The 27,911-nt window shown below is 67.9% G+C and overlaps 5 protein-coding genes across 12 annotated transcripts; 2 read left to right on the plus strand and 3 right to left on the minus strand.

Moving 5' to 3' along the window:
* Positions 1-2,499: 2,499 nt before the first annotated feature.
* LOC106049922 (HLA class II histocompatibility antigen, DR alpha chain) lies at positions 2,500-4,582 on the minus strand. 2 transcript variants are annotated; one of them, XM_066986846.1, is made up of 4 exons: positions 4,404-4,582; positions 3,752-4,009; positions 3,203-3,484; positions 2,500-3,129 (listed from the first exon to the last, which is right to left on the minus strand). In XM_066986846.1, the coding sequence occupies exons 1-4, from the start codon at positions 4,474-4,476 to the stop codon at positions 2,975-2,977; spliced, it is 768 nt and encodes a 255-aa protein (XP_066842947.1). In that variant the 5' UTR covers positions 4,477-4,582; the 3' UTR covers positions 2,500-2,974. The 2 variants fall into 2 exon arrangements, with proteins under 2 accessions (XP_066842947.1, XP_066842948.1); XM_066986847.1 differs by having other exon boundaries at positions 3,752-3,974; positions 4,404-4,544.
* Positions 4,583-4,925: 343 nt separating this feature from the next.
* LOC136788373 (class II histocompatibility antigen, B-L beta chain-like) lies at positions 4,926-7,153 on the plus strand. Its single transcript, XM_066986840.1, has 6 exons — positions 4,926-5,081; positions 5,623-5,892; positions 6,081-6,362; positions 6,470-6,576; positions 6,668-6,691; positions 6,873-7,153. Exons 1-6 carry the CDS (start codon positions 4,991-4,993, stop codon positions 6,879-6,881), a joined length of 783 nt encoding a protein of 260 aa, XP_066842941.1. The 5' UTR covers positions 4,926-4,990; the 3' UTR covers positions 6,882-7,153.
* A 3,456-nt stretch (positions 7,154-10,609) lies between these two features.
* LOC136788374 (class II histocompatibility antigen, B-L beta chain-like) lies at positions 10,610-12,763 on the minus strand. Its single transcript, XM_066986841.1, has 6 exons — positions 12,605-12,763; positions 11,814-12,083; positions 11,330-11,611; positions 11,116-11,222; positions 11,001-11,024; positions 10,610-10,820 (listed from the first exon to the last, which is right to left on the minus strand). The coding sequence occupies exons 1-6, from the start codon at positions 12,693-12,695 to the stop codon at positions 10,812-10,814; spliced, it is 783 nt and encodes a 260-aa protein (XP_066842942.1). The 5' UTR covers positions 12,696-12,763; the 3' UTR covers positions 10,610-10,811.
* Positions 12,764-14,429: 1,666 nt separating this feature from the next.
* Positions 14,430-23,083, minus strand: BRD2 (bromodomain containing 2). 6 transcript variants are annotated; one of them, XM_066986675.1, is made up of 12 exons: positions 22,943-23,083; positions 19,511-19,811; positions 18,269-18,406; positions 18,044-18,185; positions 17,722-17,930; positions 17,256-17,627; positions 16,977-17,105; positions 16,631-16,885; positions 16,337-16,551; positions 15,798-16,111; positions 15,589-15,711; positions 14,430-15,489 (listed from the first exon to the last, which is right to left on the minus strand). In XM_066986675.1, the coding sequence occupies exons 2-12, from the start codon at positions 19,781-19,783 to the stop codon at positions 15,359-15,361; spliced, it is 2,301 nt and encodes a 766-aa protein (XP_066842776.1). In that variant the 5' UTR covers positions 19,784-19,811; positions 22,943-23,083; the 3' UTR covers positions 14,430-15,358. The 6 variants fall into 6 exon arrangements, with proteins under 6 accessions (XP_066842776.1, XP_066842774.1, XP_066842772.1 ...); XM_066986673.1 differs by lacking the exon at positions 22,943-23,083 and adding an exon at positions 20,751-21,540 and having other exon boundaries at positions 16,337-16,512; XM_066986671.1 differs by lacking the exon at positions 22,943-23,083 and adding an exon at positions 20,751-21,533.
* A 1,750-nt stretch (positions 23,084-24,833) lies between these two features.
* LOC136788381 (class II histocompatibility antigen, M alpha chain) lies at positions 24,834-27,848 on the plus strand. Of its 2 annotated transcripts, none has more exons than XM_066986853.1 (5): positions 24,834-24,985; positions 26,841-27,107; positions 27,194-27,475; positions 27,562-27,687; positions 27,787-27,848. In XM_066986853.1, exons 1-5 carry the CDS (start codon positions 24,910-24,912, stop codon positions 27,789-27,791), a joined length of 756 nt encoding a protein of 251 aa, XP_066842954.1. In that variant the 5' UTR covers positions 24,834-24,909; the 3' UTR covers positions 27,792-27,848. The 2 variants fall into 2 exon arrangements, with proteins under 2 accessions (XP_066842954.1, XP_066842955.1); XM_066986854.1 differs by lacking the exon at positions 24,834-24,985 and adding an exon at positions 26,296-26,317.
* Positions 27,849-27,911: the final 63 nt, after the last annotated feature.

The raw sequence follows: 27,911 nt of genomic DNA on the forward strand, positions 1-27,911 counted from the left end.
TAGGGCCTTGTGTCCCATGAGGGACATGGACGCGGTGAAAACGGAAGAGAAAAACGTTGTGTGCAAAGCAGGGGCTTGGCCAGAAGGTGTCAGCATGACTGGGAGGATGGCCCGGGTTCCAGCTGGCCTCCATCCTGCTGCAGGTCCAGGCGGGGACCTGAGTTTTCAGTGTGTCGCAGGCAGCATCAGCATCACTTGCAATGAAATGAGCTCTGCTTAGCGTCGTGGCTGGGGACAGATCCCTGGTCCCCCGATCCCTCTTGCTGCCGGATCCCTCTTGACTTGCTGGAGACTGCGCCACGAGCTGGACTTCGGAACAGGGCAGGGCTTGGTCAAGGAGAAGGCGCGTGGAGCCCGGTGCCCTCTTGTGAAGTTCTGCCAAGTCCAAAGGGCTCGCCCCGGTCCTGGCGTACGCCAGCATTGCATTGCTTGCATTGCATGGGGCAAACCCGCTGCTCGCTGCCCTCCCGTGCGCCGCTCGGTGGGGTTGGGGTCAGCTCCCACCTCAGCATCTTCATCCCTCGAGGGCGGGGTCACCCTCCGCTGTGGCTTTTCTGGTGGTTGGAAAAGGGCTGTTTTGGGGACCTTTTGGTCTCTCTTCCACGTTGGGGCACTGGCATCATCACACCACCCTGGGTGTGAGGAGGGGGGGGTTCATTCCGGTGTAGTGCTCCCCTCTGGGAAACCATTCTCTGGAGGAACGTGCTGGAGCGTGAGGCCACCACCTGGGCTCGGCTCTACCCTCGCAATTTTCCCCCGGCAACTGGTGACATGACAGCCCTTGGGGTGAGGGGGTGGGGGGGAAACCGCCTTTTGGAAAGTCCCTGGCACGGTTTGCACCCATTTCCCCCTTCCCGTGACTCCCCTCAGCTCTCGAGAAAGCAGAAGGCACCCCTGGTGTGGGGCTGGGGGTGGAGGGGGGGGTGGCCCCCACCAGGACCACCCTGGGAGTGGGGAACTGGAGCTGTCTGAGCACGGAGCCTTACAAAAGGGACCCCCCCATCTACTGGCCTTGACAGCGATCCTTCCCTGGCCTCAAGGCCCTGATGCTGCGAGGCTTGGCGTCCTCGGGGCGGGGGGGGGGACGGGACCACAAGACACAGAGCTCCCCGGCGGCTCTGTCTGTCTGTGGGTCCTGATGGGTGCCCCCCACCCCCCACCCCGCCAGGCAGGGGATTTCCACCGAAGCCAGTGTCCCCCCCCGCCGTGGGGCACGCCAGCATTTCGGGGAAACGGCCCTGCCTGCTTCCCTTGCCCGCCAGTAACCCCAGTCCAGCCAGTCAGCGGGCGGTACTGGGCTGCGTCACCAGTCTCCGGCAGACTCCGGGCAGCCGAAGTCCCGATGGGAGCAGTGCTGGGTCAGGACGCCTACGTTCTTCTGGGGGCACTGGGGGCTCAGCACGGAGCCCCCCCACACTACCTCCAGCCCTACACACGTCCGTGCCCACCGGCGGCTCGGCTTTTAGGATTTGCCCCCGTGGGGCTCTGGGTCCTGTCTGGTCCCGAGCCTGCGGTGCTGCCTGCAACCCACGCGGGACGGGCTCTGGTTTCCAAACCCTGCCTCCACCCCTGCTGGCATTTTGTCAGTGACTGGTCCTGAGTGGCTGCTGTGCACCTGGCTGTGGCCGCTACTTATTTTATTCTCCTAGAAATACTCATTTCCAGGTGGTTTTTATTCAGGCCCCACGCTGCTCTGCCCCACTGCCCTACCCCTTCCAGCGCTGCCCACCCGGGGGGCTCGGAGCGCTGCCGCCCGCACCCCCCGCATGACCCCAGCGTGCTGCCCGCGTGCGAGGCGGGGGGGTTTCACATCCTCCCCACCGCACGCCATCCGCTTTCTGTTCCCACCGCACCTTCCCCTTCTGCTCCCAGTGGGGAAGGAAGCAGCCTCGAGCCGCTGCTGCCGTGCGGCCTTGTCCGTGGCGCCGCTCCCAAGAGGGATTTGCTCCTTGTCTGCTCCTCAGGGCCTCCCCTACAGCCCCCGGGGCGGTTCTGCCGGTCCGTTCCCCCATCTCGATCCCTGAGCGCTGGTGTCACCAGTTACCAGGCAGAGCGGCTGCTGGGAGAACTGATCTGGCTGAGGGCAAGGTCCAGCTTTGCTCCCCTCGTGCCCGTGGGCCAAACACGGGTGTTGCAGAGCCACCCCCATGCCCCCCGTGCCCCCCGGGACCTCCCTGACAGACCAAGGAGGGAGCCCCCTGCCCAGGGTCTGGGTGCCAGCTGGTGTCTGTGACCCCCTGGGAGCCATCAGTGGGGTCTTCCCCCTTGAAGCCCACCCTAGAGGTGCCAAGATCCCACCACCGGCAGCCAGGAGAACCCAGGAGCCTTGAGGTCACCCTACCCCTTCCCTCTGCTCAAGAGTTGCAGCCCCGGAGCCCTGCCCCGCACCCAAGACCCCCCCCACCCCCCACCCCATAGATCTCCCCCCGACAGATGACCAGGGAGCTCGTGGGGCTGCAGTGCAGAGCATGGATGCGCGGTGAGGGTCGCACAGCAGGATCAACCCCAACCCACTTTATTGCGGTGTCAGAACAGCAGAGCGGGAGTGGCGGGCACGGGACTGGGCGCCAAGGGGGAGCTGTGGGGACAGGACACCCCTCCGCTCACCCCAGAGGCTGCGGGAGAGACCCCCACATCCCTGCTAGGAGGAGACGTGGTGCGTGCTGGATGCTGGGACCAGCGCAGGTGGTGCGGCGTCGTCCCCTGACAGCGGGCAACTCGGAGCGGCCCCGGGGGCTACCTCTGCTCACCCCATCCCGTTGTGGGGCCCAGTCCCATCACCCCCCCGGGTCTGGCTCCAGAGCAGCCTGCGGTGTGTCCTCGTGAGGCACGTGAGGGAGAAGGAAGTGCTGGGGAGGTGCGGCACCGATGTGGGGCACGGGAGCGAGCAGCTCTGGGCGGGCTGAAGCGAGGGGCGGCTGAGGGGGCACAGGGTCCGGCTGGGGGGAGGCAGGGAGGCCTGGCCTCTGCCCCCTCACAAGAGGCCCCGCTGGTTGCGGGCGCTGTTCATCTTCATGGCCTTGATGATGAGGATGGTGCCCACGACGATGCCGACGATGCCCACGGCCAGGCCCAGGGCGCACACCAGGGTCTCGGTGCTCTCGGAGGCGGGCAGGGGCACCTGGGGCTCTGCAAAGGGACGGGGGGTTAGGATGGGGCACCGAGCCCCCCCCCACCGGCGAGGGCAGGGCCCCATCCTCACCCCAGTGCGTCAGCAGCGCGTTGGGCAGCCCCCAGTGCTCCACGCGGCAGTCGTAGTAGTCGCCCCGCGTGGGGATGAAGGGCAGGTAGGAGAACTTGTAGAAGCCGTTGTCCTCCTGGCGGTAGAAAACGGTCTCGGAGACGCCTTCCACCACCTCCTGCCCGTTCTTCAGCCACGTGATGGTGATGATGGACGGCCAGAACTTGTGCACGTAGCAGATGAGGATGTTGGGGTCCCCCAGCTCCACGGGGTCCTCGGAGAACACCGTCACCTCGGGCGGCGCTGGAGGAGATGGAGAAGGGCTTAGTGCAGTCCGGGGTCAGCCAAGCTTCACTGCCCCCAGGTGGTGCCAGGGCTTCCGGCCCCACAGAGGGCCCTTTGTGCCCCACTGCCACCCAGGGGGACCCCGCACACAGCTTGGGGCACAGCCTGGGCGCGCAGGGAGCTGGGCGCTGTTCCCCCTGCTGCTGCCCACAGGTTGGGGGGCAGCCAGCCCCAGCAGGGGCCGCAGGGGTGCAGGGAGCGGCCGCGCCGTGGCTGGGTTGTTACCGATGGTTCCCTGCGAGCGGTTGGACCTCTGCATCATGATCTCCATGTTCTGCTTGCCCACGGCAATGTTCTGCAGAGCTCCCTGGGCCTCGAAGCTGGCAAACTTTGAGAAGAGGGGCAGGCGCCAGATGGTCTCTGACTTCTGCAGGTCCACGTGGAAGATCTCATCCCCGTCGAAATCGAACATGAACTGGCCGCCCTCCTCCTTCAGCGTCTCAGCCCGCTGGTAGAATGTAGTCTGGATCAGCACGTTCCCCACTGGGAAGGGACAGGTGTCAGTGGCAGCCCCCTCCCACTGCCGGGGGGCTCGCCAGAGCCCACCAAGAGCTCCCCGGGCTCTTCACCGCCTGGGGCTGGGGCCAGTGACAGGCTGCGGGGACCCGGCTCGGTCCCCAGGAGCACTGCGGGCTGGGGCGGCGGTCCCGGCAGCCCTGGGACTTGGGCAGGAGGTGCCGTGGCCCCGGCCATCCTGCCCCACACGCGTCCCTTTGGCCCCCAGCCCCCCCCTCGGCAGCCCACCCTGCTCCCCTACAGCTGGGGGCCGCAGCTCCCCGCACCCAGCCCTTACAGCAGCGCCGACCCCCGCCCCCCCCCCCCCCCCCCCCCCGTGGGTCTGGGACCCCTGCTCCCCAGCCGTGTCCCCCGCACGCACCTTTCACGGCCCCCGAGCCCTGCAGGGCCAGCACGGCCAGCAGCACCAGCGGGACGCCCCGTCCTGCGGCCATCACCTCTGCGGCACCGGGCAGTGGGAGCGAGCGAGGGGCGAGCGTCACTGGGGCTGGGGAGCCCAGTGCTGGGGCCCCGTGCCCGGGGGCTCCCCCAACTCCCGAGCCAATAGCAGGGTGCCCCGCGGTTGACTCAGCTGTTCCCAGGCAGAGCACAAACACCAAGCACCCTACGCGACAGACAGACAGCACCGCGCAGGGTGCTGAGGGGGCGCGCCGTGGGGCTGGGGGCGTGCAGGGACCGGGGGGGGGCTGAGGGGAGGGGGGCAGCCAAGGGGAGAGCCCCGGTGTGAGCTGCGCCCGGGTGAGTGCTCCCTGGGGTCGCTCCTGGAACACGTCTGCGGCATGGGACAAGTGTTAGAGGGAGTCCTGCAGAGACAGGCTCTGCCTGGTGACGGGTGATGCTGCCCAGCCCCGCTGCTCACTGGTTCTTGCTGGGACGCCCAGTCACAGCACTGGGCAGAGTCCTGCCTTGCGTGGGGTCCCAGCACCCCTCAGCCTCCGCTGAGCAGCCATGGGGACCGGCCGCATCCTGGGAGCTGGGGCCGTGCTGGTGGCACTGGTGGTGCTGGGAGCCCACCCGGCTGGGGGCGAGGAGACCAAGGGTGAGCTCAGCCCCACGCCGTGGGGCAGGACCTCACGTGTGGCTGCTGGAGGGGAGGTGGGATGGGGTGGGGAGGGGGGCCACCGCGGCCCTGGCACCGCCACGCAGGGTGTGGGCATCCGCAGCGACTGCCTCAGCCTCTGCCTGGCAGCAAAAGGCTCCACGGGGGGGCCCAGAGAGCTCCGGGGGTGCTGCCCCCCCCCCCCCACCCCAGGGCTCTGTTGCATCCTGGCTCCCTCCTCTGGGTTCCTTCCCTGCATTCCCCCCATCTCTTGTCCCCTCCTGCCCCCAGGACCCCCCCTGGGAGCCCCTCGGCCTCTTCCTGAACCCAGCACGTGGGGCTCCAGGGGCTCGGGGTCACGGCATCGGTGTCACCGCGGCTGGGAGGGGAGTGGGGATGGGGGGGGGGGGGCAGGCTCCACGGTGGGGAGGGGGCTCCAGGGTGTGGAGCGGGCTCCAGGGTATCAGTGAGCCCTGCCCAGCTGGGGGCTGGGGGCCTGGGGAGGGGAAGCTGGGCTCCCTAACCTGACCTGCCCGTACAGGGTTCTTCCAGGAGATGATGGTGGATGAGTGTCACTACCTCAACGGCACCGAGCGGGTGAGGTTTCTGGATAGGTACTTCTACAACCGGCAGCAGTACGCGCACTTTGACAGCGACGTGGGGCATTATGTGGCTGACACGGAGCTGGGCAAGCCTGATGCCGACTACTGGAACAGTCAGCCCGAACTACTGGAGCAGAGACGGGCTGAAGTAGACACATACTGCCGGTACAACTATGGGGTGGTGACCCCTTTCACCATTGAGAGGAAAGGTACGTGCACGTGAGCCCAGAGCTGGTGGGGCTGGGCCACCTCTGCACCCTGCCAGGCCGGGCACAGCTGGGGCCAGGGGGGCCGGGCACAGCCCCAGGGGGGGGGGGGCACCCCTGCCCAGGGGCAGCGGTACAGGTGACTGCTGGGCTCTCGCCGCCCTTGCCCAGCTCTCTCCCTCTCCCCGCAGTTGAGCCCAAGGTGAGGGTCTCTCCCATGCAGTCGAGCTCGCTGCCCCAGACCGACAGGCTGGCGTGCTACGTGACGGGCTTCTACCCCGCCGAGATCGAGGTGAAGTGGTTCAAGAACGGCCAGGAGGAGACGAAGCACGTGGTGTCCACGGACGTGATCCCCAACGGGGACTGGACCTACCAGGTGCTGGTGATGCTGGAAAGCACCCCGCAGCACGGGGACACCTACAAGTGCCAGGTGGAGCACGCCAGCCTGCAGAGCCCCATCACCCACGAATGGGGTAAGGCCCCGGCCCCCGGCTCCCGGGGGGTCCCGAGCCCCCACCCTGCTGCAGGCGGGGAGCGGGAGCACGGCCCCGGCCCTGAGCCCCCGCTCCTGTCCCCGCAGTGCTCCCGGCGGATGCCGCCAGGGGCAAGATGCTGACGGGCGTGGGGGGCTTCGTGCTGGGGCTCATCTTCCTGGCGCTGGGGCTCTTCCTCTACGTGCGCAGAAAGGTGAGCGGCCGGGGCGCTGGGGGTGGCGTGGGGCTGGGGGGGCCGCGGTTCCCCCCCGCGGTGACGCTGACCTGGTCTCGCTGTGTTGCAGGGCGCATCGCTCCCCCGGCTGCAGGTAACGTCCCCCACCCGCGGCCCCGCTGCACCCTCCCCGTGGGGGCTGCTTCCCCTTCCCCCCCTACCACCAGCAGGGCTGCGCCCCGGGGCCGCAGGCAGCGCGTCCCTGGGGGGCCGAGGGGCAGAGGGCTGGGGCGCTGCCCCCCGCCCGCTGCTCATCCCCTGCTCTCTCCCCACAGGGCTCCTGAAGCAGCTCCTGCTCCTGCGCCTCGGATCCTCCACCCCCAGCGCCGCCTCTGCCCCGCGCTCGCCCAGCTCCTGCCCTCGGCGCCTGGTCCCACAGCCCCTGGTCCCGCAGCCCCACGGCCCCACGCGACTCCTTGGGGTCCCCCCCTCCCTCGTTCCCATCCCAGCCTGGCTTGGCCGGGGCCACTGGGAGCCCCAAATAAAGTGTCCCGGTGCCCTGCGGCCCTGCTGCTGTGGGGACGGTGGGGCAGGGGCGGGCACCGCCATCCCTGCACACACAGCTCCAAAGCCTTGGGGGGGACGGGGCTGCTTGGGGGCCTGGGTCCCAGAGCCCGGGGGGGGCGCTGCCTGGGGGTGAAGGCAGCGTCCTGTGGGAGGGGGGCTGGTGGCGGAGCCTGCGTCCTGCTGCCTCTGGGCTGCTGCACTGGTGCTGGGGATGGGCGCGGGGTGCAGGGGTCCTGGGCCCCTGGAAGGGCCTGTGGGGTCTGGGAGCTGGGGCACCCATCCTGCCTCCACAGCGACCGCCGTTCCCACCCTGAGCCCCAACACGGCCCCATCAGAGCCCGCGGCTCCCCTGTCCCCAGGCTGGGACACCGCGCAGCCCCCCTGGGTCCCCCCAGCGTCACCACGCAGTACCCCTGGGGTCACCCCACCATCCCACCCAGGTCCCACCGTGCTCCCCCCAGATCTCCCGGTCCCCACAGCCCTGCAGCTTGGGGCCGAGCACACCACAAAGCGGTGACGTGGGGCTGCAGCGGTGCTGGGCTGTCCCTGAGCACCGTCGCTCTGCTGGGCAGCAGCAGCCCAGCGCCGACAGGGCAGATCCTGGTTGGGGGGGGGGGGGGGGGGCGAGGAACAGCATCAGGTGACAGCAGGGCTGAGGATGGAAGGTTCAAGGGGCATGGGGCCACCGGGACACGCTGGGTGTTGGGGGAGTGAGGGCTGGTAGGAGAATTTGTGGAGCCCATGGCCCTTGCACAGCACCCGAGGAACCCCAGGTCGCGGCCACAGCACTCGTCCTGCTGCCCCTCGCAGACGCAGCGCTCCAGCAGCGTCACCCGCTTGGTCCTGGTGAGGAAGTGACACTGCACCGGGAGGTGGAACTGGAGGAACCCTGCAAGGGCAGGCAGGGCAGGGGGTCCCGCTCCCCCTCCCCACACCCCCAGCCAGGGCTGGGCAAGGCTCCCAGATACCCTGGAGCCCCCTCCCCGTGCCCACTCCCCTGCCAGCCGCCCCCAGCCATGGTGACACCGACGCCGTGACCCTGACCCCCTGGAGGCACTGCCGGATCTGCCCCGTCCCTCTGCCTGCTGCCCCTGCTTGGCTGCACCTGGGCCCGATGGTGCCGCTGGGGGCAAGCGGGGCAGTGCCCAAAGGGCCTTGGGGGGTCGCAGCCAAGGGCAGCCGCAGCACATGGAGCTCCCCTGGGGCTGGAGGAGGAGCCCCCCGAGACCGGGTGGGTTTGGGGAAATGGGAGGGCAGCTGAAGGTGCCCATAGCGGGGCTGTGCTCGCGGCCACTTGAGCTGGCAGGAGAAGCAGAGGATGCCCTCTGCAGACAGAGGAGCAGCCTCACATGCTCGCAGGCCCTGCTTCTCACAGGGCGCTTTGCCCCCCCTGCAAGTCTGCTGGAGGGACAGCACGGCAGGACATCAGCGGTCCCGGCGGCTCCTCGGATGCTTCCTGAGAACTTGCTTCTCTCGCTGGGGAGGGGTCCCAGCCCCGCCGGCCGCACGCTCGCACGCACTCACCTCTGCTCCCACGGCAAGAGGGTTCTGCGTCCTGTAGCTGTGCTGGCAGAACACATCCGTGGCTGCCTGGATCCTGTCCCCCATGTTGGGACCTTGCCTTCGGGGATTTGTGGGCCTCGATGGGATCCCCCCGAGCCTCCTCTGCTCCAGGCTGAGCAGGCCCAGCTCCCTCAGCCTCTCCTCCCAGGGGAGATGCCCCAGTCCCTGCAGCATCTTCGGGGCCCTTCCTTGGCTCTCCCCAGTCTGGCCAGGTCTCTTTTGGACTGGGGAGCCCAGCGCTGGGCCCAGTACCCCAGCTGCGGCCTCACCAGTGCCGAGCAGCGGGGAAGGATCACCTCCCTCGGCCTGCTGGCAATGCTTTGCCTACTGCAACCCAGCCCAGGGACAGGACTTAGCCTTTCTCCCGGTGGAACCTCAGGAGGTTCCCATCAGCCCATTTCTCCAGCGTGGCCGGGTCCCTCTGGATGGCATCCCTTCCCTCCTACATGTCAACATACAGGACAACCAGGTGATCAGGTCCATTCAGCATGGGCTTATCAAAGGCAGGTCCTGCTTGACGAATCTGATCTCCTACGACAAGGTGATGTGCTCAGTTGATGAGGAAAAGGCTGTGGATGTGGTCTGCCTAGGCTTCCCAAAGGCTCAGGACTGGGACCAGCTCTCTTCAATACCTTCACCAATGGTCTGGATGAGGGGAGCGGGTGCACCCCCAGTAACTTTGTAGGTGACACCAATTTAGGAGCGTGTATTGATCTGATTGAGAGGGTAGGAAGGCTCTGCAGGAGGATCTGGATAGGCTGGACCAACGATGGGCCGAGGCCAACTGCATGAAGTTCAATAAGGTGAAGTGCTGGGTCCTGCGTTTGGGGCACAACAACCCCATGTAATGATACAGGCTGGGGGCAGAGTGGTAGGAAAGCTGCCCGGCAGAAAGCGTCCTGAGGGTATTGGTCGATATCCAGCTGAATATGAGCCAGCAGCGTGCTCAGGTGGCCAAGAAGACCACCAGCATCCTGGCTTGTATCAGAAATAGCGTGGCCAGCAGGACTAGGGAAGTGATTGTCCCTCTGTACTCGGCCCTGGGGAGGTCACACCTCAACTACTGCGTTCAGCTCTGGGGCGCCCAGTGTAAGACAGACATGGACCTATTAGAACGAGTCCAGAGGAAGGCCCCAAAGATGATCAAGGGGCTGGAGCACCTCTCCTATGAAGAGAGGCTGAGGGAATTCGGGTTGGTCAGCCTGGGCTCCACAAGTTCTCCTACCAGCCCTCACTCCCCCAACACCCAGCGTGCCCCGGTGGCCCCATGCCCCTCGACCCCTCCATCCTCAGCCCCTCTGTCCCCTGATGCTGTTCCTTGCCCCCCCCCGACCAGGATCTGCCCCTGTCGGCGCTGGGCTGCTGCTGCCCAGCAGAGCGACGGTGCTTGGGCACAGCACAGCGCCGAAGCAGCCCCACGTCACCGCTTTGTGGTGTGCTCGGCCCCAAGCTGCAGGGCTGTGGGGACCGGGAGATCTGGGGGGAGCACGGTGGGACCTGGGTGGGGTGGTGGGGTGACCCCAGGGGTACTGCGTGGTGACGCTGGGGGGGACCCAAGGGGGCTGCGCGGTGTCCCAGCCTGGGGACAGGGGAGCCGCGGGCTCTGGTGGGGCCGTGTTGGGGCTCAGGGTGGGAATGGCGGTCGCTGTGGGGGCAGGACGGGTGCCCCAGCTTCCAGACCCTCCAGCACTGCCAGGGGCCCAGGACCCTTGCACCCCGCGCCCATCCCCAGCACCAGTGCAGCAGCCCAGAGGCAGCAGGACGCAGGCTCCGCCACCAGCCCCCCTCCCACAGGACGCTGCCTTCACCCCCAGGCAGCACCCCCCGGGCTCTGGGACCCAGGCCCCCAAGCAGCCCCGTCCCCCCCAAGGCTTTGGAGCTGTGTGTGCAGGGATGGTGATGCCAGCCCCTGCCCCACCGTCCCCACAGCAGCAGGGCCGCAGCGCATTGGGACACTTTATTTGGGGCTCCCAGTGGCCCCGGCCAAGCTGAGCTGGGACAGGAGCGAGGGAGGGGGGAGGACCCTGAGGAGTCGCGTGGGACCAGGGGCTGTGGGACCAGGCGCCGAGGGCAGGAGCTGGGTGAGCGCGGGGCAGAGGCGGCACTGGGGGTGGAGGATCCGAGGCGCAGGAGCAGGAGCTGCTTCAGGAGCCCTGTGGGGAGAGAGCAGGGGGTGAACAGCAGGCGGGGGGCAGCGCCCCAGCCCTCTGCCCCACGGCCCCCCAGGGACGTGCTGCCTGCGGCCCCGGGGCGCAGCCCTGCTGGTGGTAGGGGGGAAGGGGAAGCAGCCCCCACGGGGACGGTGCAGCGGGGCCGCGGGTGGGGGACGTTACCTGCAGCCGGGGGAGCGATGCGCCCTGCAACACAGCGAGACCAGGTCAGTGTCAACACGGGGGGGAACCGCGGCCCCCCCAGCCCCACGCCACCCCCAGCGCCCCGGCCGCTCACCTTTCTGCGCACGTAGAGGAAGAGCCCCAGCGCCAGGAAGATGAGCCCCAGCACAAAGCCCCCGACGCCCGTCAGCATCTTGCCCCTGGCGGCGTCCGCCGGGAGCACTGCGGGGACAGGAGCGGGGGCTCAGGGCCGGGGCCGTGCTCCCGCTCCTCGCCTGCAGCAGGGTGGGGGCTCGGGACCCCCCGGGAGGCGGGGGCCGGGGCCTTACCCCATTCGTGGGTGATGGGGCTCTGCAGGCTGGCGTGCTCCACCTGGCACTTGTAGGTGTCCCCGTGCTGCGGGGTGCTTTCCAGCATCACCAGCACCTGGTAGGTCCAGTCTCCGTTCTGGATCACGTCCGTGGACACCACGTGCTTCGTCTCCTCCTGGCCGTTCTTGAACCACTTCACCTCGATCTCGGCGGGGTAGAAGCCCGTCACGTAGCACGCCAGCCTGTCGGTCTGGGGCAGCGAGCTCGACTGCATGGGAGAGACCCTCACCTTGGGCTCAACTGCGGGGAGAGGGAGAGAGCTGGGCGCGGGCGGCGAGAGCCCAGCGGTCACCTGTACCGCTGCCCCTGGGCCCAGGCAGGACAGGGCACACACGGGCTGCCCCCCCTGGGCTGTGCCCGGCCCCCAGGGCCCGGCTGTGCCCGGCCTGGCAGGGCGCGGAGGTGGGCCAGCCGCACCAGCCCCAGGCTCACGTGCACGTACCTTTCCTCTCGATGGTGAAAGGGTAGTTCACCCCATAGTTGTGCCGGCAGAACCTGTCTACTGCAGCCTTTGCATCCTCCAGTAGTTCGGGCTGACTGTTCCAGTAGTCGGCATCAGGCTTGCCCAGCTCCGTGTCAGCCACATACTGCCCCACATCGCTGTCAAAGTGCACGTCCTGCTGCCGGTTGTAGATGTCCTTGTACAGAAACCTCACCCGCTCGGTGCCGTTGAGGTACTGACACTCAGCCACCATCATCTCCTGGAAGAACCCTGTACGGGTGGATCAGAGCAGGGGCCCCGCTCCACCTCCCCAGGTCCCCAGCCCCCAGCCCGGGCTGGGCAGGGCTCACAGATGACCTGGAGCCCCCCCCCCCCATTCCCACTCCCCTCCCAGCCGCGGTGACACCGACGCCGTGACCCCGATCCCCTGGAGCCCCACGTGCTGGGGTCAGGAAGAGGCCGAGGGGCTCCCAGGGGGGGGGTCCTGGGGGCAGGAGGGGACAAGAGGTGGGGGGTAACGCAGGGAAGAAGCACAGAGAAGGGAACCAGGACGCAACAGAGCCCTGGGGGGGGGGGGGGGCAGCACCCCCGGAGCTCTCTGGGCCCCCCCGTGGAGCCTTTTGCTGCCAGGCAGAGGCTGAGGCAGTCGCTGCGGATGCCCACACCCTGCGTGGCGGTGCCAGGGCCGAGGGGGGGGCTCCCCACGCATTGCCAGGTCCAGGGCCCCCATCCCACCTCCCCTCCAGCAGCCACACGTGGGATCCTGCCCCACGGCGTGGGGCTGAGCTCACCCTTGGTCTCCTCGCCCCCGGCCGGGCGGGCTCCCAGCACCACCAGTGCCACCAGCACGGCCCCAGCTCCCAGGATGCGGCCGGTCCCCATGGCTGCTCGGCAGAGGCTGAGGGGTGCTGGGACCCCACTCAACGCAGACTCCACCCAGTGCTGTGACTGGGCGTCCCAGTAAGAACCAGTGAGCAGCGGGGCTGGGCAGCATCACCCGTCACCAGGCAGAACCTGACCCCGCAGGGCACTCTCTGACACTTGCTACAAAGGTGTTCGAGGACCAACCTCAAGAGCTGGGAGGGAAGGGGGTTTGGATCCCCCAGGGTGCAAAAGAGCCACTGGTGGGGGTGTGGGGTCCCACTGCCCCTTGGGACAGGTGAGGAGCAGCAAGGGACACGGGCACCCAGCCCGCAGCGCCAGTCACTTCCCTGTAGGAAACCTCAAGGAGGCCCTTGGGGGCCAGGCTCAAAGTGGCCAATAGGCTCGGGAGAATAGGGCTCAAGGAGGCCAAGAGGCTCAAGGTCAAGAGTACCAGAGGGACGGGGCTCAAGGAGGCCCAGAGCCCCGGGGGGAATAGGGCTCAAGGAGGCCAAGAGCCCCGGGGGACCAGAATCATAGATTCATAGAATATCCTGAGTTAGATGGGAACCCACAAGGATCATCGAGTCCAACTCCTGGCACCACACAGGTCTACCCCAAAATTCAGACCATGCGACTAAGCGCATGGTCCTAACGCTTCTTAGACTCAGACAGGCTCGGTGCTGTGACTCCTTCCCTGGGGAGCCTGTTCCAGTGGGCGACCACCCCCTCGGTGAAGAACCTCTTCCTGATGTCCAGCCTAAACCTCCCCTGCCTCAGCTTAACACCGTTCCCGCGGGTCCTATCACTGGTGATTACGGAGAATAGGTCACCTGCCTCTCCACTCCCCCTCCTGAGGAAGCTGTAGGCTGCGATGAGGTCCCCCCTCAGCCTCCTCTTCTCCAGGCTGAACAGGCCAAGTGACCTCAGCCGCTCCTCATATGTCTTCCCCTCTAGGCCCTTCACCATCTTTGTAGCCCTCCTCTGGACACTCTCCAACAGTTTTCATGTCCTTTTTGTACTGTGGTGCCCAGAACTGCACACAGTACTTGAGGTGAGGCTGCACCAGTGCAGAGTAGAGTGGGACAATCGCTTCCCTCGACCGACTAGCGATGCGGTGCTTGATGCACCCCAGGATACGGCTGGCCCTCCTGGCTGCCAGGGCACACTGCTGGCTCATATTCAACTTGCTGTCAACCACAACCCCCAAATCCATCTCTGGAGGGCTGCTCCCCAGCGTCTCATCCCCAGTCTATACGTATAGCCAGGGTTGCCCCGTCCCAGGTGGAGGACCCAGCACTTGCTCTTGTTAAACTTCATGCGGTTGGTGATCGCCCAGCTCTCCAATTTGTCCAGATCTCTCTGCAAGGCCTTTCCACCCTCAGCCGAGTCCACAACTCCTCTAAGTGGTGTTGTCGGCAAATTTGCTCAAAACACCTTCTAGTCCTACATCCAAATCATTTATAGAAACATTGAAGAGGACTGGCCCTAAAATGGCGCCCTGAGGGACCCCACCAGTGACCATCCGCCAGCCTGATGCGGCCCCATTTACCACAACCCCTTGAGCCCTGCCCGTAATAGGGCTCAAGGAGGCCAAGAGCCCTGGGGAGAATAGGCTCAACCCAACCCACTGTGTGTGGGGGTAGGGGCGGGGGGGGGGGAAGGGGCAGGAACGACGCCGGCAACTGTCCCCAGAACCAGCCCTGGGGCAGGTGAGGGAGGAGACACAACCCTTATGACCACAGGGAGCCCGGCTCAACTCGAATAATATTTTCTTTATTTACATGTTAAAGAATCGAAAGGTTTGAAACATACAATAAGATGAAAACACGGCTCTAAGGGTCTAATAGTGGGGATGGGGGAGGGAGGGGGGGGGCGGGAGGGTGAAAGGAAGGGAGGAAAAAAAAATAAAACGAGTAGAAAAAAATTATACAGTCAACGTAAAAAACAGGCGGCCCCTCCCTCCCCCCTGCCCCGCCGGGGAACATGCTGCCCTGCTCGTGTGCCGGGGAGGGCTATGTACAACGGGCCGGGGCCCGCGCCAGCACGACGCAGCTCAAATAAATTAAAATCCTCCACAGACAAGGGGACGGGGATGGCGGCGGCTCCCCCGGCCGGGGAAGGGCTGCGGCCACGGGGCACTGCTGTCTGCCCTGCTGCCTCCACGGCAAACCCAAATTCGGGACTGTTAACCCCTTTTTGTGTGTGTGTGTTTTTTTTTTTTTTCTCCTTTAAATGCTTTTTTAAGATTTTTTTTTTTTTAATTTTTCTTATATTTTTTTTTCTTAAAAACCCCAAACTTTTCCCCCTCCGAAAAAATCCCACAAGTCAGAAAAAAAACCTAAAACAACAAACGGTAAAACCTGCTGGGGACAGGGTGGTGGCCATACACCCCCGCCCGGCCCCAGGGGCCTGAGCGCAGCCCCCCCTGCCCTGGCGACACCCGGGAACCTCCAGCCTGTAACCACCAGCCACCCCCCACCCCACCCCAAGTCCGTGGGGGCGTCGCTCAGGCACCGGGAGGGCTCCTCAGCACCCCCCCAGCCCACCCCGGGGGCGCAGTTCGCCGGGCGGGGGCTCTCAGTCCGGTTCACGCGGGCCCGGTCCCGCAGAGCCGCTTCCGAACCTGCCCGTGGCTCCACCCGGCCGCGCCGCTCGCAGCCGCCGTGGACACTCCGGCCGCCCTAACCCGAATCCGAGTCGCTGGTGTCCGAGGACGAGGAGCTGGAGCTGGAGCTGCTGGAGTCGGAGCTGGAGCTGGAGGCGCTGAGCCGCGACACGGCCACCTGCTGCGCCGACTCGGGCTTCTCGCTGGCTGCAAGGTGAGGGCGCGCTCAGCACCGCCGGGGCCTGAGGCCGCCCCCCTCCTCCTCCCCAAAAAATATCCCACCCGCAACCCTAACCCAGCACTCACCCTTCTTCGGGGGTTTCTTGGTGGAGTTGAGCTGGCCGCTGACGTCCTGCAGCCGCTTCTCCAGCTCCCGCTTCTTTTCCAGCGCCAGCTCCTCTTTCGTCTTCCCCACCGGCTTCTTCATGGCTGGGGGGAGAAAGCGAGGGGCTGCTGAGCTCGGCCCGCAGCCCCACAGCCCCCCCACACGCCCCGCAGCCTCGCCCCCGCCTCACTTTCGCTGTAGGGCTTGCGGGGCTTCTTCCGCAGGCAGGACAGCACGTAGCGCTCCAGCTCGCGCAGCGTCGAGGGCTTGAGGGTCTCGAAGTCGATCTCGATCTCCTCGGGGTTGGAGTCACGCAGGGACGGCTCCCGCGACTGGATGATGTGCACCACCCGGCCCAGCTTCTCGCCGGGCAGCTTGTTGATGTCCAAGCTGAGCTGGCGCTTCTCGTCGTAGGTCATGGGTTTGCTCTCCTCCTCCTCCTCCGAGTCGTAGAGCGCCGGGGGAGGCGGCAGCGCCGCTTTCGCCGCCTTCTTCGAGTTCCTGCTGGGAGCGAGGCCTCAGGGATGCTGCAACCCCCCCGCCCCCGAAGCCCACCCCATGAGCGCCCACCCCATGCGCTCCCACCCCTGCTTTCTGGCAGCACTCAGACGGGGTTTGGCTTGTTTGTGTCAGGTTATCACCACGGTCGATCTGACGGGGAAAGAGTCATCACCGCTGCCGCACGCACCCCAAGCCCGGCAGCAGCACCCAGGGGCCCCCCCAACTCACTTGGAGCTGCCTCCGCCGCCGCCCCCGCTGGTCCCTCCGCCGCCCCCGGCCTTCTTGGCTTTGCGCAGCTGGGCCTGGCGCGCCCGGGCCTCGTCGTCGCCTCCCCGGCCTTTGTGCTTCTCCGACTTCTTCTTCTTCTTCTTCTCCCGCTTCTTTTTGGGTTTGGAAATGGGGCCCTGTGAGAGGGCAGCCAGCTGCTCGTGCACGGCCCGCAGCTGTGGGGGGAGACAGGGGGGTGAGGCGGGCATGGGGAGCGGGCGCAGGTCGTGGCACCGGCCCTTCTCCGGCCCTCACCTGCTCCTGCAGCTCGGCCAGGCGGTTGGCGCGCTCCTCCTCCGAGTCCGAGCTCTCCTCGCTCTCCGACGAGCTCTCGCTGCTGCTCTCATCCTCGTCGTCGTCTTCGTCGTCCTCATCATCCTCGTCCTCGTCGCTGGAGGACTCCTCAGAGGAGGACTTGGAGAGGGCACCGGGCAGCGGCGCCGACACCGAGGGCGGGCTGGCGTCCTGCGGCTCGTCAGGCATCTTGGCGTAGCTGAACTCGAAAACGTCCTGAGGGGAAGGAGAGGGAAAAAGGGGGAGGGGGTCGGCACGGCGTTTGGGGTCCGGCGGGGGCCGTGGGGGGAGCCCTGACCCCACTCACCTGCAGCTTGCGGGCCATGGCCACCACGTCGTGGTCGGGCGGGTTGTACTTGTAGCAGTTGGAGAACATTAACCGGACGTCGGCGGCGAACTCCTGCGCGTCGTGGTAGTCCCGGTTCTCCATCTTCCGCTGCGGGGAGCGAAGCGGGTGAGCCCAAACCCCCCAGGCTTCCAGGAACCCCTGCTGGGGCCAAGCAAGCCACATGCCCCCCCCCAAAAAGAGCCGCACAGCAGCTCTTTCGCCCCACCGCCCCCGTCTTGGCCGCGGTGCCAGCCGAACCTTGATGGTGCTGAGGTCCATGGGGTGCTTGATGATCTCGTGGTAGTCGTGCAGCCCCAGGGCTGAGGCGTCGACGGGCTTGTAGAAGGGCCAGGCATACGCCGCGTGCTTCTTGGAGAGCAGCTCCTTGAGGATGCCGTTGCAGTACTTGAGCTGCTCCGACAGCTTGCCCTTCTTGGACGTCTGATGCTGCTGCGAGTCCGGCAAGTCCTTCTTGGGGGGCTTGATCGGCCGGCCGCTCTCACGCCGCGCGGGAATCTTCGCCGCCTTGGCCTCCAGCAGCGTGGCGGAGGGCGAGGACTCCCCGCTGGTGGCGATGATGGCCGTGGTGGTGGGGGTGGTGGTGTCCGCTTTCCGCTTCACGCCCTTCTTCTGCCGGAGGAGGCAAAAGAAGGGGGGCGCGTGAGGCCGCGCCAGGCCCGCGGGCTCGGAGCCTCTCCCCCGCGGCTCCTTCCTCCCGTCCTACCTTGGCCACAGGCTGGGTGGGCGCAGGCGTGGGCAGCACGGCCGGGGCGGTGGAGTGCAGCGACTTGAGGAGCGGAGTGGAGATGACGGACGGGTGGGGAATGTTGACTATGGTGGTGGGGATGTCGGGGCTCGGGGCGTACACCGTGGTGTGGGACACGGAGGAGACGGCTGGCACTTGCTGAGCAGCCGTGAGGCCCGCCAGGAGCGCTGGGCACAGACAGAAGCCCCCTCCCCGTTAGCACCGCAGCTACCCCCCCAAAAAAACCCTTTGGGGGTCCCAAACCCGAGCGGCCGTCCCGCCCCGCGCGGCACCGACGTACCCGCTGCCCGGGACGCTCCCTTCTTGTGGCTGTTCTTGGCCACCGGGACCACAATCTCCTGCTCTTCCGGAGGCATCTGAGCCACCTTCTGCAGGAAAATCTTCTCCAGGGTTTGGGCCATCAGCACAATGTCATCTGTGGGCTGCGGGGAGGGCCAGGGGCAGCGTCAGAAACCGCAGGGAAGGCGCCGCCCCCCGCCCCCCCGTGCACGGCCTCCCCCCTCACCTTGTTGTAGATGTAGCAGTTGGTGAACATGGTGTTGAAGTCCTGCATGCACTCGGCAGCCCCCCAGTAGTAGTTGTTCTCCAAGCGCCGCTTGATCGTCCCCATGTCCATGGGCTGCTTGATGATCTTGTGGTAGTCCTGCCGATGAAACGGGGGGGGGCACGGGCGGTCAGCTGCACGCCAACGACCACGGCGCGCCCCTGCCCACCCCCCTCGCACCCCCGAGCCACCGGCGACGCGTTTCTGGGGTGGGGTAGGGGCTCGAAAGCTGCTCGAGCTCGCGTTAGCGCCGCGGGCGGCGCACGGGGCCGGCCGCCCGCTCACGCACCCGCTCTCACTCATCAGAAAGCAGGCAGGGGGTGCATCGGGTTGACAAAAAACAAAACGCCTCCGGACCTGGTCCCCACCCTAGAGTGCCACCGTCCAGATTTTGATGGGGGAAGGGTCCCTAGGTTGAGCCCTGGAGGGGAGCCTACTTTGCGGGGACGGCTGGACCCCGGCGTCCTGCGGCCTCGAGGGCACGCTCTCGCGCGAGGCGCGATGGGGCTCGGGGGACGCTAACGCTAAGGTTAAGAGCGAACCTACGTGGAATTTACCTCCGGGCTTTAAATCCTTGGGCGCCACAGGTGCACGGGGGGCTGGCGTTTATTATTGGGGTCACAGGATGTCTTCTACAAATTCATGGATGGGAATCTGCAAAACGCATTCAGGGCACAAGAGATTAGGTGGGGGGGGGAGGAGAAGAGGGGGGGAAGCGTCCGGGTTCCCTCCGGAGCAACCGCGTCACCTCACCCGTACCTGCGCGGGGGCAGCGGGAGGGGACAGCGGCTCTGGGGACGTCCCCAGGACGAGCCGAGCGGGCCGGCCGCCTACCGGGACCTTGGTGTGTGTGTGTGTGTGTTGGGGGGGGGCTTCGGAGCCCGTAGGATTTACGCCCCCATGGAGAGGGCGAGGGGACAGCACAGCCCAGGCACCTGCAGCTGCATCTCTGTGGCGGAGCCCCAGGAGGGGACGGCGCCGTCCCTGGCACTCTCAGGCTGGGGACCGTGTCTCGGGGCAGGCGGCACGAGCCGAGCGATGCGTTGGCCTAACACCCCGTGCCTGCCTAACGCCGCCGCCGGCCCCGCGGCCCCCCCGGGGCAAGCGGGGGACACACAGACACACACGCGCTCGCCCCCCCCCCCCCCCCCCCGAGGGGCGCCGCCGCCGCCTCTCCCGCGCCCGCCCGCGAGAGCTCGTTACCGGCAGGCCCAGCTTGACGGCGTCGACGGGTTGGCGGAAGGGCCAGGCAAACTGGTGCTTCCACAGGGCCTTCATCACCACCTTGTGCAGGTACTGCAGCTGGTTGGTGACCCGGCCCGGCTTCTTGGGGTTCGACACCTCCGGCGGGGGCGGGTTCACCTGGGGGGACTGCAGGGCCGGCACCGAGGCCATGGTGGGGCTCTCGAAGCCCTCGTAGAGCAGCGAGGGCTTGCGGATCCGCTTGCCGGGGGTCGACTCCGTCGCCAGGCCCATGAGCCCGGCATTGCCCTCCCCCAGAATCCTGGAAAGGGGGGGGGGGAGCAGAGACACCGTTAGCGGGGGCAGCTCCGCACCGCCAGGGCCCGCCGCAAACGGCTCATGGGGGGGGTAAAAAAATAATAATAAAAATATATATATAAAAAAAATAATAATAAAAAGCACCAGAACCCCACCGGCAGCGCCGGCGCGGCCAGGAGCTGGCGCAAGTCCAGGTCCGCCCGCGAACAAAGAAGCCGGCGCGGGGGTGACGGTGCCGGCGCGCGCCGGGGTGACGCGGTGCCCCGCGGCGTCACCGCCCCGAGGTGGTGGCTGGGGGGTGGCGGTGGTGGGGACACTGGGGACCCAACGGGACCCGTTAGGAGGCGGCGGCGCGGGCGTAACCTCGCAGTGGGGGTCTCGGGGGGGTTTCGGCGGAGCGAGTGGCGTGGAATAGGCACGGCAGCCGGGCGGGGAGGTAGGAGGAAGCCACAGAAGCTGCAGCGGCGGGGGGAAATCGGCCTCAAGCGCCACAGGCAGCAGCGGGGACCCCCGAACCAGGTCGCGAACACAGGGGGGGGTCCAGAGGTTTCCGGAGAACTCAAGGAGGGTCAAAGCCGGCGCCCGGCCGCTTCGCTGGGGGCTCGCAGCCCCCCGGGGCCCCGCAGGACGCCCGGCCCCGGCGGGCCGTCAGCGCCGGGAGCCGCCAAGGACGCGGCGGCGGCGCCAAGGATGAGGGAAGGACGGCGCCGCCGGTGCCACGGACTGGGACGAACTGGGAGGGGGGGGGACGACGCAAGAGGGGAGCCCCCCCTCAAGCCCCGCTGCTGCTCCCCGGGGACCCCCCGCGGGCTTCCCGCTGCCACATCCCCGAGCCCGCGGGGGCTCCGTGGGGACCCCCCGGGCTCCACCCGAGCCCGGTGCCCCCCCCGCAGGCTGGATGCGAGCCCCCCACCCACCCCCCGAGCCCCCCCCCAGCACCTACTTGCTCTGGGGATTCACATTCTGCAGCATCCCGGCGGCTGCGTGCCCGGCTCCCGGCCTTCCTCCTCCTCCTCCTCCTTCTCCTCCTCCTCCACCCGCCGCCGTCTCCTCCGACGCCCCCCCCACTTTGCCCGCCGGGGAGGAGCCTCCCCCCGCCCCGTTAAGGAGCCGGCCCCCGGCCGGGCATCACCGAGCGGCGGCTCGGGACCATCCAGCGGCCTTCACATCGGCGGGCGCGGAGAAAATGGCGGCGGGGCCGAGAAGGGGGGGGGGGGGAAGGGACCGGGGAAAGGGACCGGGGAGGGGGGGGGGGGGGCCGCCTCTTGGGCGCCGCCGGCGGGCCCCGAGTCCTGCGCGACGCCGTCAATACAGGCCCGGAGGTGTCGCTGGGAGCCGGAGGAATCCTCGGAGGCCGGCGGTCGGGCTCGGCGAGGCGGGCCGGGGGTCGGATGGCGGCGGATGGCGGCGGGGCTTCAGCGGCCGGGCTCCATCTTGGCTCCCTGAAGGGAGGAGGGCGGGAGCGCGGGGGGTGGGGGTGGGGGGAGGGCCCCCCTCGCCGCTGGCCGCAGGCAGGGGTCGCTACGGAGGCCGGGGAGGGTCCGGCGGAGCCCTCCGGGAGCGCGGAGGCGGGGGCTGGGCCGCCCGGCGGAGGATGGATCCGGTTTGGGGCCGCCCCCCGCGCGCACCGGGCCCGACCCGCTCCGTCCTTCGTCCCCGCGAAATGGCGCCTCTCGGCCTGCCCCCGGCCGCCCTTATATAGACACCAGCCGGCCCCTCATTGGGCGGCGGCGGCGCTGACATCACCCCCCCGCCCCTGCCCGCCCCGCCGCGGCCTCATTGGGCGGAAGCGTTCGTGGCGCGGCTCTCCCATTGGCCGCCCGGCGCGTCGCTCACTCGGCGCCGCGCTCCCCCGCCCTTCCGCCCGGCGCCCGCAGCCGACAGAGCTCGGCGGCGCCGCCGCCCATTGGCCGCCGCTGCCATTCGTTGCGGCGCCATTGGCTGGCGGGTCACGTGGGGGCGGCGCCCGCCGTTGGCTGTTGTTGTCGCGCGCCCGGCCGGCGAAGGAGGAGGGGGGGGGGGGGGGGGGGGAGGGGGAAGGGAGGGGGCGGCGGCCATTTTGTGCGGCGGCGGCGGACAATGAGCGCGGCCGGGCCCGGCGCTCCGCCGCCCCCGGCCCCGCCGCCCGCAGCCCCCACGGGATCCCCACGGGACCCCCAGGGCTCCACGGGGCCGGCTCCCACCCGCGGCCCCCACGCGGAGCCCGAGGGGTGCCGGTGACCCCCCCTATAAGCGGGGCTCGGTGCCCGGGGGCTGCCCGCAGCCCTGAGGGGAGCCCACGCGGCTCCGTGACACGCGTGGGGGGGGCTCCCTCACCCCCCCTAAGGCCAGCCGGGGGGGGGGGTGCCCGCCCCGGCTCCACGCTGCTCAGCCCGGCCCCAGCACCCCCACGGCAGCTTCGGGACCCCCACGGCGACCTCAACCCCCCCCCCCCCCCCCCCCCCGCAGACCTCCATGGCAGCCTCGGGACCCCCACGGCGAACACGAGACCCCCCACGCAAACCTCGGCACCCCCCCCCGGCCGAGGCCCTCACCCCCCTCGCGGGGTGCGCAGCCCCAGCCCCAGCCGCTCCCGGTTCCCCCTCCTTGCCCCCGGTTCCCCCTCGAAAGATTTTTTTTTAGGGGGGGGACCCCACGGCGGTCCCGGACACGCGTGGGCAGCGGGGAGACCCCCGCTGGCATCCTGCAGCGTGGTGGTGGCGCTGGTGGGGGGGGGCTCGAAAGGGACCGAGGAGAAGGGACCGGGTAAAGGGGACCCCCCCCCCCCCCCGCAGCCGCCACGCCGTGACACAGCACTTTGGGCCCCGCGGGCCCTGCCCGCCGCCGCCCCCGCGCGAACACCCAAACATGGCGCTTTTCGCCCCAAACCGCCGCGCACGGAGCCGCCCCGCGCCGCCCCCCCCCACCCGCGCCGCCTGCCCGTCACCGCCGCCCGCGCCTCCCATTGGCCGCCGGGCCCGGCGGCGGCGGGGGGGGCGGGACTTCGGTTTGATTGACGGCGCCGCCCCACGTGGCCGCCTCCTCCCCCCCCCCCCGCGGGTGGGTTTTATGGGGGAAAAAAATAAAAAAAAAATTAAAAAAAAAAAGAAAAAGGGGGGGGTGAGGTCACACCCCCCCCCCCCCCCCGGCACTCACCTGAGCAGCCCCCGAGCGGGGCCGCGCCCCCCGGTCCCGGCCCGTCGTCATCCGCCCTGCCCGGCCCCCCCAAAAGCCCCGGTTTGGGGCAAAAAAAGAAAAAAAACATCCCAGGGCAGAAAAAGGGAGCCACGCGCTACGTCACCCGCGCCGCGATTGGCTCCCCGCCGTCACGTGGCGCCCCCGCGGCTCTCACGGCCCCATTCATGCCCCCCCCGTCCCCCTCCGCCCTGGGGTGGGGGGGCCGCGGGGCTCCGCGGGGTCCTAGCGCCGACCCCCGCCCCCCCCCCCCCCCCCGGGGAGGAGGGGGGGGAAGGGAGGGGGGCGCATGCGCCGTGCGGGCCCTCTGCAGCGGCCACCCCCTGGGGAGGGGGGGCGGGGGGGGGGGAGTGGTGCTCGGGGGGGGCAGAACGGGGCGGGGGGGGCACCTATAGGTGCGTCCGGCGTTGCAAGGGTGCTCCTATGGGGGGGGTGCACGGCATTGCAAGGGTGCACGGCGTTGCAAGGGTGCACGTTTGGGGGTGCACGGCGTTGCAAGGGTGCACCGATGGGGGTGCACGGCATGGCGAGGGTGCAGCGTGGGGGTGCACGGCATTGCAAGCGTGCGCGGCCTTGCAAGGGTGCACATGTGGGGGTGCACGGCCTTGCAAGGGGTGCCCACGTTGCAAGGGTGCACCTATGGGGATGCATGACACCGCAAGGGTGCACCTAATGGCGGTGCCCGGTGTTGCAAGGGGTGCCCGACATTGCAAGGGTGCGCTTAGGGGGATGCCCCATATTGTAAGGGTGGTGCTATGGGGGTGCAAGGCATTGCAAGGGGTGCTCGGTGTTGCAAGGGTGCACCTACGGGGGTGCATGGCGTTGCAAGGGTGCGCTTAGGGGGATGCCCCTTATTGTAAGGGTGGAGCTATAGGGGTGCAAAGCACTGCTTGGTGTTGCAAGGGTGCACTTATGGGGGTCCATAGCATTGCAAGGGTGCCCCTATTTGGGGCATTAAATTAATGAAGGGTGCACCTGCGGGGGTGCGCAGCATTGCAAGGGGTGCCCAGCGTTGCAAGGGCGCACGTATGGAGTTCCACATACTTGCAAGGGGTGCCTGACATTGCAAGGGTGCGCTTAGGGGGGTGCCCCATATTGCAAGGGTGCCCCAGTGGGGGTGCATGGCACGGTGAGGGTGCATGAATGGAAAAGCACGGTGCTGCAAAGGGTGCCCGGCATTGCAAGGGTGCACCGGTGGGGGGGTGCACGGTCTTGCAAGGGTGTACGAATGGAGACGCGGGGCGTTGCAAAGCATGCCCGGCATTGCAAAGCGTGCCCGACGTTGCAAGGGTGCACCCGTGGGGGTGCGTGGCATTGCGAGGGTGCGCTTAGGGGGTGCACGGCGTTGCGAGGGTGCACCCAGGGGGGTGCCCGGCATTGCAGCAGTGCCGTGCACGCCCTCGGGGCAGTGCAGAGCCTCGTGGCGGCTGCGGCGCCTGCAGCTCGGTGGCTGCAAAGCGGTGCAGTGCGCGGAGCGCAGGCAGGGGGGGCGCGCGCACCGCGCGCGTGGTTGCGGGGCTGGGGGGGGCGGGGGGCGCCGCACCGTCGCCACCACGTCCCCAGGGCCGCGGCGGACCCCAAAACCCCGCGTTTTTACCCCAAAACCCCTTGCAGCAGCAGCAGCAGCAGCAACATCCGGGCGGAGCCGGCGGGGTGGGGGTCCCCGCTCGGTTAATTAGGGCGGTTAATTAATTAGGTTAACGAAGGCGAGCCGCCCAGCCCGTCGCCCACGCTGGGCCCGTGGGGGCGGCCGCGGGTGGGAGTTCGGAGGGTGCCCCCCCCCCCCCCCTTTCAGCGCCTGTCACGGCACCGGGGCGCCCGGCGGGCGTCTTCTCCCTAGCAACCGGTGACGCGGGGGGGCCGCGGGGCGCGGCCATTGGCGGAGGCGGCGGCGGGGCGCGGCGGGGCAGCGGCGGGGCAGCGGCGGGATGGGGGCTGCGGGCGGGCGCGGGGCGCTGCTGGGCGCCCTGCTCGGGGTGGCCCTGGCCGCCGCCGCCACCCCCGGTAGGACGGGGTCGTGCTGGGGACGGGGGTCGGGGGGGCGTGCAAGGGGTGTGCGTGGCCCTGGGGGGGGGTTGGGGGGGGAGGGGGGCGTCGCGCGGTCGTGCCCCGGGTGGGAGTGGGAGGAGGGGGGGTGCAAGTGGGAGTGCGAGGGGCTGGGGGGGGCGTGGAGGGGTGTAAGTGCAGTAGTGCAAGGGGCTGTGTGCTCGTGCGAGGGGTGGCTGTGCAGTGTGCAAGGGGCTGTGTGGTAGTGCAAGGGGCTGTGTGGTAGTGCAAGGGGTGGCCGTGCAGTAGTGCAAGGGGTGGCTGTGCAGCGTGCAGGGGGCTGTGTGCTAGTGCAAGGGGCTGTACAGTGTGCAAGGGGTGGCTGTGAAATAGTGCAAGGGACTGTGTGCTTGTGTAAGGGGCTGTGCAGTGTGCAAGGGGTGGCTGTGCAGTAAGTAGTGCAAGGGGCTATGTGCAGTAGTGCAAGGGGTGGCCATGCAGTAGTGCAAGGGGCTGTGCAGTACTGCAAGGGGCTGTGCGAGGCATGCAAGGGATGGCTGTGCAGTAGTGCAAGGGGTTCTATGCAGCGTACAAGCGGTGGCTGTGCAGTAGTGCAAGGGGCTGCGTGCAGTGTGCAAAGGGTGGCTATGCAGTAGTGCAAGGGGTTCTATGCAGCGTGCAAGGGGTGGCCGTGCAGTGTGCAAGGGGCTGTGTGCAGTAGTGCAAGGGGCTGTGCAGTGTGCAAAGGGTGGCTATGCAGTAGTGCAAGGGGTTCTATGCAGCGTGCAAGTGGTGGCCGTGCAGTAGTGGAAATTGCTGCATGCAGTAGTGCAAGGGGTTCTATGCAGTAGTGCAAGGGGTTCTATGCAGTAGTGCAAGGGGTGGCTGTGCAGCATGCAAGGGGTGGCTATGCAGTAGTGCAAAGGATGGCTATGCAGTAGTGCAAGGGGCTGTGCGTGGCATGCAAGGGGTGGCCATGCACTAGCGCAAGGGGCTATGTGCAGCGTGCAAGGGGTGACTGCACGCTACTGTAAGGGGCCGTGTGCAGTGTGCAAGAGGTGGCTGTGCATTAGTGCAAGGGACTTTGCAGGGAGCTGTTTGTGCATTAACGCATGGGGTGTGAGCAGGACGGGCTGTATGCTAGTGCAGGGGGCTCTGTGCTACTGCACAGAGCCATGCATGGGTTTGTCTGTGCATTCGTGCACAGACGAGTGTGAGCAGGAGTGTACGCATAGCAGGGCAAAGTGCTGTGGGTAGGGTGCAAGGGGGGTTATGCACAGGGCCGCAGGGTGGCCCCTTGCACAAGTAGCAGCAGTGTGTGTGTCACTGCACAGCACGTTTTCATGCATGGTAGGTGTATGCAGAGTGTGTGCACAGTGGGTGTGAACATGGCATGTGTGCAAGGGCAGTGCGTGCATGCGGCGTGCCCACGCACAGCATGGGCGCATCCAAGCAGAGCGTGTGAGTGCGTGCACACTCTGCGTGTGTATCCCTGCACGGCACGTGCGGCGTCACCGTGCAGCGCGTGTGGACAAGCGGGCGGATGCATGTGCGCAGGGTGTCTGTGCTCGCGCGACGTCTGAGCGCGTGCCGACGCAGCGTGCACTTGCAAGGAGCACGCAGGCGGACCGTGACCCTTTGCATAGTGTGTGCATGTGCAAAGTGGATGCCCACGCAGTGCACGGCGCGCGCGCACGCACGGTGTGTGCAAATGTACAGCACGGCGTGCATGCAGACTGCATACATGGGTGCATGCGGTGCATGCATGCAACACAGCGCATGTGCACGCATGCAACACAGCGCGAGTGCACGCATGCAACACAACGCGTGTGCATGCCGCACGCGTGCCGCTGACCCTGCACCCGCACCGCAGAGCCGCCGGTGCACAGCCTGGCCGAGGTGCTTTTCTGCCAGCCGGACGTGCCCTCGCTGGGGCTGGCGCTGACCTTCGACGACGAGCAGCTCTTCTGGTTCGACGCCCCCTCGTCGCGCTGGCAGCCGCGCCTGCCCGACTTCCCTGCGTGGCCCGAGGCCACCGAGCCGCCGTCGGAGCTCGTCCACGACACCACGCTGTGCCAGGAGCTGCTCCAATCACTCACCTTCTACGTTACTCAGTATATGCCGATGGCTGAAGCCAAGGGTAGGTGTCCCCTGTCCCCTGCTGCCACCCTTGCCGGTGCCACCCCTGCCGGTGCCATCCCTGCCGTTGCCACCCCCCTGCCGCAGGCATCCCGGTGGCCAACGTCTTCCTGAAGCGGCCGCTGGAGCTCGGCCGGCCCAACACGCTGGTCTGCATGGTGGGTAACATCTTCCCGCCCGCCGTCACCATCGGCTGGCAGCGGGACGGCGTCCCCGTCACCGAAGGCGTCACCAACACCACCTACACCCCCGTCGAGGAGCTGGGCTTCGTGCGGTTCTCCTACCTGGAGGTGACGCCCCGCGCCGGGGACGTCTACTCCTGCATTGTCACCCGCGAGCGGGACAACACCTCTGTGCTCACCTACTGGGGTGAGTGGGGGCCGCCTTTTCGGGGGGGGGGGGGGGGGTCCCACCTGCGGGGCCAACCTCTGACGGCTCCCGGTGTGTCCCCGCAGTGCCGCAGGACCCCGTCCCCTCCGACGTGCTGGCCACGGCGCTGTGCGGCGCCGCCATGGCGCTGGGCATCCTGCTGGCGCTGGTGGGGCTGGCGCTGCTGGCGGCCACCTACCGACACCGCCGCGGTACGTGGGGACAGACGGGGTGGGGGGGGGGGGAGACAGTGACCGAGGGGACACATCCCCCCCTGCTCATTTATATCCCGCCACCCCCCCCCGTTGCAGGTTGAGAGCGCAGCGTGGGGACGGAGCCGGCGACACGTTGCAATTAAACCCGTTCGTTTGCAGCCTCGTGGTGTCATCTGTCCTGGCGGCGCTGGAGGGTGGCTTCTCCGCTGGCTCGTAGCGGG

This window comes from Anser cygnoides, chromosome 35 (genome assembly GCF_040182565.1).
Source record: "Anser cygnoides isolate HZ-2024a breed goose chromosome 35, Taihu_goose_T2T_genome, whole genome shotgun sequence".
NCBI lineage: Eukaryota > Metazoa > Chordata > Aves > Anseriformes > Anatidae > Anser > Anser cygnoides.

Excerpts from the sequence above, each read along its gene's own strand:
- LOC136788381 (XM_066986853.1), top strand. The coding sequence starts at position 24,910 with ATGGGGGCTGCGGGCGGGCGCGGGGCGCTGCTGGGCGCCCTGCTCGGG. Across the intron at positions 24,986-26,840 it reads GGCCGCCGCCGCCACCCCCG|AGCCGCCGGTGCACAGCCTG; the intron begins GTAGGACGGGGT and ends CCCGCACCGCAG. Across the intron at positions 27,476-27,561 it reads CTCTGTGCTCACCTACTGGG|TGCCGCAGGACCCCGTCCCC; the intron begins GTGAGTGGGGGC and ends GTGTCCCCGCAG.
- BRD2 (XM_066986671.1), bottom strand. The coding sequence starts at position 20,779 with ATGCTGCAGAATGTGAATCCCCAGAGCAA. Across the intron at positions 18,407-19,510 it reads CCGTCAAGCTGGGCCTGCCG|GACTACCACAAGATCATCAA; the intron begins GTAACGAGCTCT and ends TTTCATCGGCAG. Across the intron at positions 17,931-18,043 it reads GGGAGCGTCCCGGGCAGCGG|CGCTCCTGGCGGGCCTCACG; the intron begins GTACGTCGGTGC and ends GTCTGTGCCCAG.
- LOC136788374 (XM_066986841.1), bottom strand. The coding sequence starts at position 12,695 with ATGGGGACCGGCCGCATCCTGGGAGCTGGGGCCGTGCTGGTGGCACTG. Across the intron at positions 12,084-12,604 it reads CGGGGGCGAGGAGACCAAGG|GGTTCTTCCAGGAGATGATG; the intron begins GTGAGCTCAGCC and ends CCACCCGTACAG. Across the intron at positions 11,612-11,813 it reads TTTCACCATCGAGAGGAAAG|TTGAGCCCAAGGTGAGGGTC; the intron begins GTACGTGCACGT and ends CTCTCCCCGCAG.
- LOC106049922 (XM_066986846.1), bottom strand. The coding sequence starts at position 4,476 with ATGGCCGCAGGACGGGGCGTCCCGCTGGTGCTGCTGGCCGTGCTGGCC. Across the intron at positions 3,485-3,751 it reads CCGCTCGCAGGGAACCATCG|CGCCGCCCGAGGTGACGGTG; the intron begins GTAACAACCCAG and ends CATCTCCTCCAG. Across the intron at positions 3,130-3,202 it reads CGCGCTGCTGACGCACTGGG|AGCCCCAGGTGCCCCTGCCC; the intron begins GTGAGGATGGGG and ends GTCCCTTTGCAG.
- LOC136788373 (XM_066986840.1), top strand. The coding sequence starts at position 4,991 with ATGGGGACCGGCCGCATCCTGGGAGCTGGGGCCGTGCTGGTGGCACTG. Across the intron at positions 6,363-6,469 it reads CCCCATCACCCACGAATGGG|TGCTCCCGGCGGATGCCGCC; the intron begins GTAAGGCCCCGG and ends CTGTCCCCGCAG. Across the intron at positions 6,577-6,667 it reads TCCTCTACGTGCGCAGAAAG|GGCGCATCGCTCCCCCGGCT; the intron begins GTGAGCGGCCGG and ends GCTGTGTTGCAG.